The sequence below is a fragment of the Zonotrichia leucophrys genome, chromosome 21, assembly GCF_028769735.1.
Source record: "Zonotrichia leucophrys gambelii isolate GWCS_2022_RI chromosome 21, RI_Zleu_2.0, whole genome shotgun sequence".
Lineage (NCBI taxonomy): Eukaryota > Metazoa > Chordata > Aves > Passeriformes > Passerellidae > Zonotrichia > Zonotrichia leucophrys.
Genome location: NC_088190.1, coordinates 3,936,355 through 3,950,824, shown reverse-complemented (window position 1 = coordinate 3,950,824; position 14,470 = coordinate 3,936,355). Strand labels below are relative to the sequence as shown.

Here is a 14,470-nt window from a genome sequence, read left to right as displayed (position 1 = left end):
ATTCAGCCCCTGCAAGAGGGAAATGAAAAAAGAAATTACTTTGAAAACTTTTGTTGCAGGTACAGTGACGCATATCCCAGTATGACATTTTCACACATTGTCCTGGACTCAAACAAACAGGACTTTCCTACCCCTTGAAATTTCCCCTGTTCTCCATCTTACTAAGAGAGGCAAGAAACCAGGAATCTCAATGCCATCTCTGCTGCACTGCACAGATTAAAACCACATTAAAATTACAAGTCCTAGATGCACAGGAGTAGGAAAAGGTTTGTTGCTAAAATGCCAAAAGAGGCAAAAGTATGCAGAGAACAACAAAACACAGCAGACGTTGTTTGTTCAGGTATGAAAAGCAGCTGTACTTACCACAGAAATTACTTCAGATGCTACACACTTAACTCCCCAAAACTGGAGAGCAGCATTTAATCAAACTGTGAGAGCATGGTGGGGCATATTGTACATGAAAGGTGAATGAGGACAGTTTTTATTACTCATTATCATGGGTAACAAGTGCACTTGTTCTGCCCCACAGAGGACAGAGTTTTGCTGTAGGCAGAAGGTGCTTTAAGATGGCAAAGACTCACTCCTTGTGATCTCCTCAGATCATCTCCTGCCAAGGGCAGGGCAGAGAGGGGCACACTGCAGGCAGCTGTGCAGTTTGTTCACCTCCACACCTGGACTGGGAGCAAAACTCTCTTTTGCAGGAAGCTACAGAGGATGGTTTGACTGATGTGAAGGCAAACATTTGTGTAGGGGGCATGGTGAGTAGCTGAAATCCCTCTACTGAAGTAGATTTCCTTGAAATGAAAACTGTTACTCAAAGGCAACAGCAACTGGGTTTTTTCCCCTAAAATATATTTTAATCTCTGCTGCAGAAGGATACCAAGTCTCATCTCACAAGAGTCAGCCAGTAAAATCTCCTGCCTCTTCCTCTTTACTGATCCTGATGAGTCTAATGCCACTCAAATAAATCCAGGAAAAAAAAAAATCACTCAATTTGGAAAGTTTTAAAGCTGAAACCCAGGAGCAAATGCTGCAATCATTTCTCTGCACACTCCAACAGCACATGTGCAGGAAACACCCAATTTGTGTATTACAGACACATCTGCAGGCACTCCCTGAGCAGGGGGGCTGTGCCAGCCTGTGCCCATCAGCAGCCCTGGGCACTCTCCTGGTGTTTGTGCACTCCAGAGCACACACCCACACACAGGGTGCTGCCAGAATGCAAAGCAGCACAGAACTTTTGCCATTACAGACTTACTTTGGCAGAACAGCAGCCAGTACACACTGAGATAGCTCACAGTTTACTTTTTCCACCCATTTCCCCATCCATCACCATCATTGATCATCCCAGGCAAAACCTGCAAATGCTACCAAACATCCAGAATCTGCTTCCTGCTAATTTCTCACGTGCTGTCACATACACAAAGCCTTAAAAGTAAATAATTTCTCCTCCAACACTGACAACTGGCCTCTGCTGATATCAGCCCCTGCCCTCAGGACACATCTGGGCCTTTGCCCTATTTCAAACAATTCCTACTTCTTCTGTTATTAAGTAAAAACTCCAAGTTTTAGCTTGCAAAAGAACACGAACATACAACAAAAAATGGTAGCACAGAAGTCATAATTTGGAAACAAATGTCATTAGCTGCTCCTTTGTTAGCCTAAATAGTTAAACAAATGATGGTGTCTGCAGCAGGCCCAGGCCCAATTCATGCTCTCACTTTTGAGTCTTGAAAATGATCTCTGCAACTCCAAGTCAATAAAACTTGGTCATCAACAATGCAGTTTTCTTTTTACATTACATGGAAGCAAGGTCCAGGCCACCACTCTTGCTGAAAACAGAAGCAATAAGCACACAAATGTTGACGTTTCTGGCAGCAGTTTTCTTTTACAAAAAACCTTGCTGCCCTAACAAACTCTCAGGTGTGAGATGGAACAGAGCAGCCCTGCTGGCACTTGAGACACAAGCCTTGAGAAACCTGTCACAGGAATTCTCCTACTGATACCTAAAGGTTTTTTGCTTTTTCATGTACTTGTAGCTTTGTAGATTTCTAATATACAGTTTTATAGTTTCTAGCACTTTCTTAGCTGTTCAATAGCTAACCCTTTTTAACACATTATGTCACACTCTTGAAATTCTATTTAGTTTTATTTTCAAGAAAAGAACAAGGACATCTTGTTTTGCAGCAGCATTTAGAGTCAAAACAAGATACAGGGCAAAGAACCTCCAGGAGACACTCCAAGGGGCAGGTCCAGGAGGGAAACCATTGGAGTTACCTGCTAGATACACTAATTAATTAACCTTATAAAAACTGTATAAATCCTAATCTTACCATGTTTTCTGCACCTGAATGTTTTCATTAAAGAACTGCTCTTTGTATTAGCCCTTTAATATTGTTTGGAAAGCTTTTGTTTTCATTCAAGGCAATACCACCTCTGGCCACCCTGCTGTCCCACAGCCACCCAGCCACTAACATGACTGAGCACACAGGTGAGGGGGCTCTTCATGCTGAGAATGAGACTCTCAACAGATGCTCTCCTGGCACTTACTAGAACACAGTTACAGCACCTTCACTTGATTTCTTTTTTTCCTTCCCAATATGTGGATTAATAAATGAGATAAACAACTGTCAAAAAGCTGGCTCTGTAATGCAACCAGATATGTAACTTACCAAAGATCAACTTATAGAAGATAAACTGGTGCTTAACCACCTTTGGGAGTGAAGAGCAGTGTGAGAAGCTCTTCTGCAGAAATAAATCCCCATTTAGAGTGGGCTGCACCTGCAGTGCAGCTTCCTAAGAGCTACCCTGAATGCTGCTGCAGTCCATGACAGAGTTCACTGAGTGTGTGAGTGCAGACCCTGCCAAATTCCAACATCCACTCACAGCCATTCTGGATACTGAAAAAATCCCCCGCCAACAATGCCATCTGAGCATGCCCATGATGAATATACATGTCCTTTTTCACACATTCATGCACTGGTAACATCTACTGCAGAGCTCTGTCCTGTTACAAAAGCAGCAGTGTTAGTCATTGCAGTAGGGTTAGTTTATTAAAGATTCTTTCATAGAATTAATGGAGGTGAAACTTACTGGCATATCTCGGCCACAGCCCCATGCAAGCAAGCAGAAAGCAAATATATACTTAAAATGGAAGAGAGGAACTGGCTAGCAGGCAGCTACACTCACCCTTTTGTACAGCCTATGGTCCACCAGAGGGCTTTAGAGTGCAAAACAATACCAAAGAGCCATTAGACACACATGGCAACAACCATACCTTACCCAGAGCTTCACTTCAGGGAGGAGGAGACAGCACTTCTGCTTGCCTGGAGAGAAAGAACCCTTCCCACTCCTGCCTAGGGACTCCTCTTTGCCAGGGAAGTCTCCTGTGTTTAGGTGCTTCAGGGCAGAAAGTTATAAGCAAGTAGAAAAAACCCAACACTGTCATTCCCGTGGCATTTCTGCTGCATCCTGCCTCCCCTGGCAGCATCACCCCTTTTCTATCTCATCCCAAATGCTACTCCACAGAAAACACTGCAGATCATAATCCCATCTTAGCAATGGTTTAGATATCTCCCCCAGAAGAACAAAAGTTTCCTACAAATCAGAGAAAGAACAGGGAATAGGAGGTTACCTTCCCAAAGCAAGCTGGCTGTACCATACATGAATTCAGCTCAGCAAATCCAAACCCATTGGAGCTCCTGGATTTCCTTGCAGCTCTAGATTTGTCACATCTGGGGAGCACTAAGTAGGTGGAGCTTTTCCAAAATTACTAACTATGCAAAGCTTTGGTTCTGCCTCAGGACAGTGAGCCTGGGGGCAGCTGTTAGGGGCAAGCTCTGGGCTGGAATTTAGTCAATTTAGCTGACAGCTTTGGGCACCATGGGAAGATGAGTGAAGCTCTCCTGGGAAGCCAGGAAGTTTCTGTTTCATTCTTAATAAAAATAAACAACCCTTCTGTGACAGATCATGTTGATACCATGTTATGCTGATGCATGTTTTTCACCAGATTTTTGAGAATATGACAATAGATGGATAAATATGGGGGGTTTTGTTCAAAGTCAAAAGGAAACAATAAATGTCTGACAGTCAGAATGACTCCTGCTGATGAATGATCCCTTATGTCTCCATGACATTCAGCTACTAGAGCTCCAGTATCTTCTCTAAGGGTACATTCAACTAAAACTTACTGATTTTCATGTATTTTTCATGTATTTTCTGATTTTCATCAACATCTATGCATCCACTACTCAGAGCTCCAACTGCAGAACCTCTCATCAACTCTCCCAAAACACCTGAAATACCTTCTGGTAGGCAGCAAACATGAAATTCAGGAGATCAGATCCTCAAGGTGATCAAAATCACATTTGAGATATTAAACCATTTTGCCAAAAAGTTATTAAACAAAATAGGACAAGAGGACCATTTAAGCTGTTCTGAATGCAAGCAGACAAACAGTTCTCATAATTGGCTTAAAGTAGACTTTGATTAATTTTAAACAGGATAAAACCCCACCAAGCAGACAGTTGCCTGGGGAAACCCTGAATAAATCTCACCTAAAGGCTATAGAATAAACTCTTGAGAGTAATTTTTTGGCTCAACAACAGAATTTGCTCATGGCTGAAGCCTAAGTTAAATCACTCAATTTTTCAAAGGCTGAGTTTCTGAACTTAAAGCATTTACTGCCTTCTCACTTAGCTCACTCTCTCACAACAGACTGCAACTGGCTTTTGCAGCCTCTTCCCGCAGCTCCATCAACTGGCAGAAATCTGTTACAAGATCCTGTTTGTTTGACATTCCTGTGCATGCTCTCTTTTCTCTCACTCCCTCAGATCTTCCAAAAATAGCTGTCATTTCTATCCCTTGCACTGACAAGGCACTGTGGTTTAAAAAGTAGCTCCACAGTGCCATTTTTATACCACAGAGCATTAACTAACATTAGGTACTAGCTGTTATGGCTCACCCCTGGATGTTCAGGAGCTTGGAGGGCTGAAGTGTTTCTTTCTGGAGATTGGGGCTTTGTTAAATTCTTGTTTATAGCAGCAATGTGCTAATTTGGAATGATACAGGAGGAGACTGCAATGAGATTTCAACAAGCAGAAAGAGAGTGTGGGCTCTTAGCCCAAGCACCAGCCCATCCTCATCAGCTGTACCCTGTGTGAGTCACATGGAGAATGAAGGGATATAATTAGGAAGCTTACACAGAGGTGATCTGAAACTCACTTAGCATCCTAAGCTTTATTACTCTCTCCTTAGGAAGAGGTAAGCAAGAAAATCAAGCAGGGAGGAACAATGTTGTTATTGAGACACAAAGAAAATTCAGAAAGCTTGAGGAAGAGCAGGTGAGAAGGAAGCAATTCCACCTGGTACCCCAGTGTACCTGCACCACAAGGCAGCCAAGAGAGAACTGCAGAGCCAGGTTTGGGAAGGAATGGAGGTGGGTGCCCTCACCAGGACATGGCTGTGCCAGGGCAAGCACAGGGATCTGCTCCTCAGGACAGGGAGCAAAGAAATGAACAGGTCAGTCTGAGTCAGCTGAGATACTGCAGCAAGTGAAGCTCTGTTCTATTGAGTAGATGATTTGTGTAATTTCCAGGATTATATTTTCCTTTACAGTTGTTTACACAAGCAAAAGGCTTCTGATCTGTCTTCAAAATCCTGTGTGGTAATAAAGCTCCAAGAACCTGGTTTGCACAGTGTTTGTCACTGACTGAGAGAGCAGAGGCACCAGATCCCTGTGGGGCTCCAGCAGCCACAGGAGCCCGAGGGTCTGTGAGACACTAAAAGAACACAGATGCAGCCCAAGTGTGCAGAGCATGAAGTGCACACTGTTGGAAACTTGGAAAATGGGGAATGAGACTCAAACCTGTCACATTTCTAAGCAGTTCTACAAATCTGCCAAATTTATGTATTTTTCAAGCAGATTCTGAATGCTGGTTTTGTTATTTTGCTAAGTCTTGCTTTCACTTTTAGCATTTACCAATGCCACAATGCTCCTGTTCTAATTAGTCAATTACTAGTAATAGTTACATTAACACAATTTTAAACTCTTATGATTGCTTGGAGAAATCATGCAACCATGACCCTGTGATCATTTCTATTTCAGAAGGTAAAACAAGGCAGTTTTGAACCACTGTTAACATCTTCAGTGGAGACAAGTCACTTTTTCCTTTTGTTGCATCCTAGCCAAGAACCAGGATTGAATTCCTGAGCAACCACAAGTGGTAACAAACATGGACATGGGACAGGACTGCACTGCTGCAGAACTTCCAGCACTGCACAGTGCGATGTTGACAGAGAATCCCCCCTGCTCCTGGATTTCTGTTTGGAACTCCCCAAGAGCTGAACCCCTCCTGCAGGGATGCCCAGATTGTGCTGCTGGAGAGAGGAGACCGAGCCTGGGTGCAGATGAGCAGGGTCTCTCTGCAAAGGGAACAGGAGACACTGAGAAAGAGCAAGGCAATGAGCTGAAGTCAAGAACTGCTGGAATCAGGGGCAATTTAAGCCTTGCAGAATCTGTGAGTGCATGGCACATCCTGGGTGCTGGTGGGACACTGGGGGTTCCACATGCCCTGGGCTGTGTCTGAGCTGGCTCTAAGAGCCTCTCAGGCTGACCCCAGAGACCCCATGGATGGAAACTTGGCACATGGTTCCCCCCTCAAGCAGATCTGAGAGGACACAGAAGTTCTGAACCTCCAGGACATGCTGCACAGCAAACACAACAAAACAACCACTTTGGTCTCTTCCATATGCCCTGCTGTAAAAGGGAAGCCACTTGTGCTTCTTCATCAATGACTGTGGCTGTTTGGAATCAGCCTGGGAACTACAAAGCCCTCTTTGTTGTCCACACATGTTAATTCCCACTGAACCTGCAGGTAAGATGTACTTCCACAGCATGAGCCACACTGACGTCCTAACAAAGTGAAGCTTTGAAATCCTGCAATAAGGACCGAGTCTGTTTCTAAAATCAGGAGTCTACCACATGCCTCTAAGAGCTCTCCTTCTTAAATGTCACTGGACTGAACTAAACATGCTTCAAAATGCATCAGGTGTGACCTGAGTGGATGAAATGCATGGGTAGTGAGGATGGAGGGGGCAGAGTCAGAAATTCAGGATTCACCACTGTCTAGGCAAAGTCCCAGTTTGCAACTTGATCATGTAGGGGATCCTTTCAGCTAAAACCCACAGCAAACACCCTGCTGGTGTGGCAGTGTGGCTGCCACAGGGGAGCACTCTGGCAAGCCTGTGCTGCTCCCATGCTGGTTCATTTTTGTGGCTGACGTGAACAAACCTGTGCTGCTCTTCTGCCACATCCCACCTGCCCACACTGAAGAGAACACACACTGGAGGAGAGCCAACCAAACGATTCTGTGTCCAAACTAAAGGCATTTCCAGCACACACCAGTTGTCATCACTTTTTGCACTTTCCCACATACCCTGAATGCTTTGGGCGGCACTCAGAAGCTGTAGCTATGATTTAAAACAAGCTTTGTTTTAGACTTTCTCAAGTCCAGCTTTTAAAGTCAAACAACCTGGGCTGTTCTACATTATAAGCAATGGAGCTGTACTCAATCCTCTTTCAGCAACAGTACTAAATAAAAAATTTCATTTTTTACAGCAGATCATGGAAACAGCTCAGCTTTGTTCTTTGAGATCTGTAGTGAGCTGGTTCTATTATATTTACATTGCACTCATTGCAGACACACTTGGGTATTGTCACAGTGCTCTAAGGAAGGGCAGATACCAAAAGACAGTGTCATACCTGTGGCGGCAGCGTCGTAAAAACCGCATAATCTTGCGAGCAGCTTGATCCTGCTTCTTGGTAAGCAGACTGCTTCTAAACACAAAAAACCCCAACACTGAAGTGCAGGCAAAACCGGGGAGAACACTACTAAATGCAAGAATAATTATCCTACAAACTGTGGCAGTGTTTGAGGGTCCCCAGGATGAGGGAAGAGATGAGAATCTGGACTCCGTGTTTCAGAAGGCTGATTTATTATTTTATGATATATATTATATTAAAAGAAAATTATATACTAAAACTATACAAAAGAAAGGAGACATCAGAAGGCTAACAAAGAATGAATAATAAAACCTTGTGACTGCTCACAGCCTCAACAGCTGGCTGTTATTGGTCATCAAGTAAAAACAATTCACATGCTGGGTAAACAACTCTCCAAATCACATTCCAAAGTACCAAAACATGGAGAAGCTGAAGCTTCCCAGCTTCTCAGGAGAAAAGATCCTGGCAAAAGGATTTTTCTATAATATGTCAGTGCCAACAAACCACAGTGCATTTCCCACTGGCCTTTGTGAAGCACAGCACCAAAGCAAGACACAAAGATGCCAAGAGCATCCTCAGCCGGGGCTCACCTGAGTTTCTGCTGCACGATGGTGGCTGCCCGGCGGTTCTGCCTCCTCTTGCCGCACTCCTTGTAGCTGCGGTAGTACTGCTGGATCAGCAGCGCCGCCCGGCGGCTCTGCTGGAACTTCTTCTGCTCGTAGTAACTTCGGAATTTGCTCTGGATAAGAATGGCAGCTTGCGTCATCTTTTTATAAAGTGCATACTACAACAGAAACAGAGAGAAGCTGAGGCATCCCAGTAGGAGCAGAAAGAAGCAGGTTCCTACAGCTAAAGACTCCTGAGCTACTAAAATGTGATGAGAAGTTAATGAGTTATCTATTCCCTGGCTGGGAATGGTGTAAAAAATGGTGACAGCAAACTGCAACAACTGTGAGATTAGGGGCAGAACTTAGTCTGCACCAAGAAAACAGCTATCTGTTTTTCTGCCTGTGGAATAGTTTGACTGGATTCATGGAATCACAGAATAGTTTGGGAGGAATCTTTAGAGGTCATCTAGTCCAAACCCCCCAAAATGAACAGGGACATCTTCAAGGAGATCAGCTGCTCAGAGCCCCATCCAGCCTGCTCCCATCCAGCAGGACCAAAAAGAAGCAGGTTCCTACAGTGAAATACTCTTGAGCCACTAAAATGTGATGAGAAGTTAATGAAGTATCTATTTCCATAAGAAAATGGTGACAGCAAACTGGAACAGCTTTAAGATTAGGGGCAGAACTTAGTCTGCACCAAGGAAACAGCTATCTGTTTTTCTGCCTGTGGAGTAGTTTAATGGATTAATGGAATCATAGAAGAGTTTGCATTGGGAGGAATCTTTAAAGATCATCTAGTCCAACCTCCCAACATGAACAGGGAGATCTTCAAGGAGATCAGGCTGCTCAGAGCCCCATCCAGCTGCTCAGAGCCCCATCCAGCCTGCTCCTGAACGTCTCCAGGGACAGGGCATCTGCCACATCTCTGGGCAACTTGTGCCAGCGACTCACCAGCCCCATTATAAAATCTTTCTTCCTTGTATCTCATCTAATTCCTCCCCTTTTTAGTCTGAAACTATTACCACTTGTCCTATTGCACCAAATGTCTGTCCCCATCTTAAAAACCAAACCCCAACAAACCCCCAAAACCACAACAGTTGTAAGTCTAATACTGAGCCTAAGACACAGGCAAAACAAAATCTCATTAGAAATCTGTAACAAGCATCCAATGAACTCACAAATTTGCATGAGCAGTCACACACTATCCAAATTCCATCTAGCACTGTGATTATTATTATTTCTAGCCCAGTGATTCCCAGTAAAGCAGGCACAAACTCTTAAAAAGAAAATCTTTCTTCTACATCCTTTTCCTCTGACAGCATGCAAGGTGATGACCACTTAACAGAAACCATGTGCATTCATGAATATTTTAAAGTCCTTTTTAAGATGGAAAAGAAGAATTATGTATAGAAGTTGCATTTATGCTACTATAACAGAGGTTTTCAGTGTCTGCTGATCTTATTTTCTAAGTTTAAATAGTTTTAATACTTTCAAAACTGATGTGTCTATTGTTCCTGGATATTTTATCAGCTTTAATTTCTGCTCACTTTATCAGACAGATGAGTAGCAGCTACTGCCCTGTACAGGGCAATGTCCTAACATTTCTCAGTATTTTCCACTCTACTGGGAAAAAAAAGCCCAAAAGCAAACAGACAACCCTCCCAATATAACCCCAAAGCAAAAAACCCTCCAATATCATCACAAACAACCTTTTACCAAATTTCACTTTTTGGAATTGAAGCAGTCATTAGGAGCAGTTATATTTTGCCATTATTAATTTCTATTTTTTTTTTTGCTGTTTCCTTCTTTTTTCTTTTTAACGTTTTTAATTAATGGATCAGATTGTGATTTTAAATTTGCTGTTTTAAACAAGTCCACTCATGGGCTAGTAATGGTTTTCCTTCAAAGTGTTAGCCCAGATAGGACCTCTGTGGCTGAGTTAGAAACCCCTGAACAGAAGGGTTCAAATACAAAATCATGCCATGAGCTGTGACTGCTCCAATGCAGTCACAAACCTTCACTGCTCAGTGCAGTAACAGATCAGAGGAATAAGGCACAGGAAAGAGAAATCAGCAGTCACTGCACAGACCAGACCCCACCATGTCTGCAGCTCTAAGCCCTGAGTAGCTGCACCCTGTCCTCCTCTTGTTCCCTTCTTCTCTCTGGGAAGGGGATCAGTGGAGATGTCACCTGAGCTCCTCCCCAAAGAGGAAAGCCTTGGGGAGCTCAGTGCCCAGAGCTCAGCTCTGAGCTGACCCAAACCCACAGGGCATGGGGAGCTGTGGATGGAACATCACCCCAGGGACACATTCTCTCCAGGAAAAGCACACCTTGCCTCCTGCTAGCCCTGAGAAAAGCTCATTTGACTCTAGAATCTGACCAGATCAAGGTGTTGCACAGCTGGGAAATCCATCTTTCCAGGAGAGAATTACTGACTGTGAGCAGTTTAACAGTGGCACCAACAACTGTGCCTCCAGCAAGAGCAGCAACGTACTGAGATGCTGGTTTTAGGAACTCAGCACGCAGGTATTTCAAAGATGAATGGTCTAAATACTTCAGCAGGCAAGCAGAATGCAGAGGACACTGGCTCACAGGTGGGATGAATATTCTGTGCCCCCCAAATGCCAAGGTGACCAAGTGACAGCTGATCAGGAGCACTAAAGCCTGTCCTCTGGAAACTGCTGCAAATCCCTCCCAGCAGCTCAGCCCATCCCTGCTCATGGGAACTGATGCAACTGTGGCACAGCAGTCCTTACAAAACTCCCAGAAAGTCTGGTTTGTCACTGATTTCTCAACCACAGGCATTTATTAGTGGATGCTATTAAAAGGTTTCTCCAAAATGCCAGGTTCTCCTTGTTTATACTGAGTGTGACAATTAGTGACCCAGAGGGAACTGTTTCCAAAATAGTGTTTGTATTTGTATTACCTTCAAGGCTATCCAAGTAAGCTTGGGGAGAAACAGAAAAATACATAGTTAATGTTAGTTCTGCAAATAAAAATGCAAAACAAACCAAAAGACCCAAACAATCTTCTTGCAGAAAGAAGTGATTCCAGGATCCAAGACAAAGCAATTTTCAAGCAGTTTTTTAATGGAATTAAGCTTCCCTACTACAGGAAGCATCACTCCAGAATGAAAGCCATGTGATGGGTTGGATGTGAACCCCAATGCAGTCACCTAACACTAGAAAGACTTCCCAAATAAATGCTTTTGAGGGTTGTAAAAGAGCATGAGTGTCTTGCCTCACTTTCTGTTACCATGCTGCCAGGCATTAGACAGATTGTGTCTAGCAGGGTAAAAAGTGTGAAGAGGAATGTGGGCTCTAGTCCTCACCAAAAAAAACCAGAAAACCAAACCAAAAAACCTCCAAAATGAAACAAAACAAAAAACCCAAACCAACCAAACAAAAAAAACCACCAAAAAACAACAACAACAACAAAAAACTAACCAAAAATCAAAAAGGAAAGGTATCTTCTTTTTCTGGGGTTGAGAACTCAGCCTGAAAACATGTCTCCAACCAGAGTCTGGAGAACAGTCTCAGTCCTGGAAAAACTTGCATCAACCTACAACATGTGACTTCCCATAGTTTAAAAGTTTAGTATGTGCAAAATAAAACAACCTATTTTTCATCTTCACCTTTATCAAAGGCAAAACCAACTTCAATTTCACAATGAAATTTGGCAAGCAACTAGTCAGAGAATCCTCAGGCTGTAGCATGCACAAAGGCCAATATGGAATACATCACAGCCCTCCACCTCACAGCAAAACCACAGGCATCATCACAAACAAATTTAAGGATTCCCTCCAAAACTAAGAATCAGAACACAAATCTTCTTCCCTTTTCAATTTTGCCTGAGCAAGGTATTTAATTACTGCATGCTGAAAAGCACAGGAGAGGAACAGTGGGACAATGGCCACTGTTGGGGTGGGCAGGGGTGCATTCATGGCACTTACATGAGTTAATAAGATTTTACTTTCTTGATTACCTGTTTGTACTTTCGGTAGCAGCGCTGAATAACAGCAGCAGCCACCTCCTGCTGTTCCCGGAGAGGACGACCCTGTGGGGACAGAGGAAGGAGCAGCATCAGGCAGAGTGCACCAAAACCCAGCACAGGTGACCTGGCTCCCGTCTGCTTGCAGGGAAAACCTCTCCTGTCAACCCTGCCTGCTCCAACTCAGGCCTAGGCATCTCCTGGAGATGCCTCTGCTGTCAACTCATGTAAGGAACAAACCTTCAAAATGCCTCTTTACACCAAATGGGCAACTAAGCAGAAGCTCTGGGGTACTGTAGGAATTCAGGACATCCCTCTGGCTGTCCTGGGGGCTCAGAGACCCTGGCACAGAGCCCAAGACACCTGTGGTTTTGATTATGACCCATGGAGCAAATTACCACCCTTATATGAGGATCTGCAAGCCACAAAAGTCTAAGTAGAATAATAATCCGTTTGTCACGGGGTGAAAAAATAGATTTTTTGGGGTTTTTAGAATTGGGGTTCAGGGGGCAAGATGGAGGAATCTGGGCATGTCCAGCCTTTCTCCTTCTTCTTCTTGGCCTCCATCTTCTGCTGTGATGTTGGCACTTTTAGATGGGTTTAGAGTAGAAGCTCACTGTCTAACATAGGTGATAGGTATTGGGAAGTTATGGTAAATAGTGTACACGTAGTTTTTAATATAAAAAGATAACACTGCCTGGGGGCAGGCAGAGTGCCTCTGTCTGTCCTGCTGAGCAGACCTTGGCAGGCCAGGAGAAAGAATTTTATAAATAAGAAATAATAAGCAACCTTGAGAATGAGAACTGAAGAGTTCTGACTCCTTCTCTGACTGCTGGGCTGGCAAAAGAGACTTTCTAACCTCTCTCAGGGTCACTCTGAGCAGCTAAAGTCCCAAGAGGGTACTCTACATTTTGAGGATGTGCTTTGTGAGGGCTGCTCTACCACAGCATGGCATGGCATGCACTTCCTACACAGTACTTGTTGGGCAAACATCAACAAGCAAATGTCAGAAGCATTGAAAAGGTTGTGATAGAAACTGTATTTTTGTCCCTGGAGTAGATATTACCCACATTTTGGTTTGTAACGAATTATACTCTCTCTCACACCCCCATCAAGGAAGACACTGGACGTTTGAGCCACATACCTTGTATTTCCTGAATACTGTCTGGACGAGTTTGGCAGCTTCATAGAGTTCTCTCTGCTCATGATCAGACAGAGTTAACTGTGCAAACTCATTTTCTACCTTCTCGCTGGTGGATGCACTCAGAAATTCAGACCAGTCTGCTGCCGAGGGAAGGCTGGGTTTCTCAAAAGCTATTTCACTGATTGGAGAGCCTGCAGGGCTCAAGCTGGTGTTCGAAGAAGGGGTCAGGGGTTCACTATACAGACTTCTGAAATACCAATCACAGTAGGAATTATTGGCTTACAAAGCACTTGGGTTTGCATCACAGATAAGGACAACAACATTTCTGAGTTCAAGACAGAAGTTTATGCTCCTGTCTCTCTCTCCAAGCAACATCCCACACCTCTGAGCCTGCCTATCCTGCACTGCACAGATGTGGTGCTGGAGTGAAAACCCCATTCCATGAATTTGTAACTGTGTTGGCAACAATACATCTGAGCACAAGAGTGTGCCAGTAAGGCCAGAGCTGAGCCTCACTGAGAACTGGCACCTGCAGGCTGAAGAGGCAGAACATGCTGCCCAGTGCTCACACCACACCAAAACCCAACCTCAGAGCTCTCACTGACCTGATCTGTGCAGCACTGGGCAAGTGATCAACATCAGCAAGGTAACTGGCCAGCCAGCTCATGGTGGTGCTCATGGCAGCACTGTCTGTCCTCTCCACCAGCAGCGACTCCATTGGCACAAAATTCTCTCGCTTGATCCTGTCAGGCGTAGCTTCAATGATGTGCTCTGCAAGTGTCATCATGTTCACCTGCCAAGGGGGAAGGAACAGCAAACTTTAGCTGCCTGGAAGAAGGTGACTTGTGCTTCCATGTTACAGCCCAGCCTTAGACACAATTCCCCATTTTGCTCAAATCTACTGTTTGTTAATGAATTTCACTCCACTGTTGAAACAAGCGCTCA

General features: G+C 44.1%; 1 protein-coding gene across 8 annotated transcripts in view; it reads right to left on the bottom strand.

Annotated features, from left to right (window-relative positions):
• The window catches only part of CAMTA1 (calmodulin binding transcription activator 1), a 244,299-nt gene that overhangs the window by 9,313 nt on the left and 220,516 nt on the right, over positions 1 to 14,470 (bottom strand). For 4 of the 8 annotated variants that reach the window (XM_064730528.1, XM_064730532.1, XM_064730535.1 and 1 more), the window contains 7 exons: positions 14,131 to 14,318; positions 13,526 to 13,772; positions 12,376 to 12,447; positions 11,318 to 11,338; positions 8,374 to 8,567; positions 7,763 to 7,837; positions 3,190 to 3,220 (listed from right to left, as the gene is read on the bottom strand). In XM_064730528.1, the coding sequence (XP_064586598.1) occupies positions 3,190 to 3,220; positions 7,763 to 7,837; positions 8,374 to 8,567; positions 11,318 to 11,338; positions 12,376 to 12,447; positions 13,526 to 13,772; positions 14,131 to 14,318 (828 nt within the window). The remainder of the gene's footprint in view (positions 1 to 3,189; positions 3,221 to 7,762; positions 7,838 to 8,373; positions 8,568 to 11,317; positions 11,339 to 12,375; positions 12,448 to 13,525; positions 13,773 to 14,130; positions 14,319 to 14,470) is intronic. The other 4 variants (XM_064730529.1, XM_064730530.1, XM_064730531.1 and 1 more) reach the window with 4 other exon arrangements.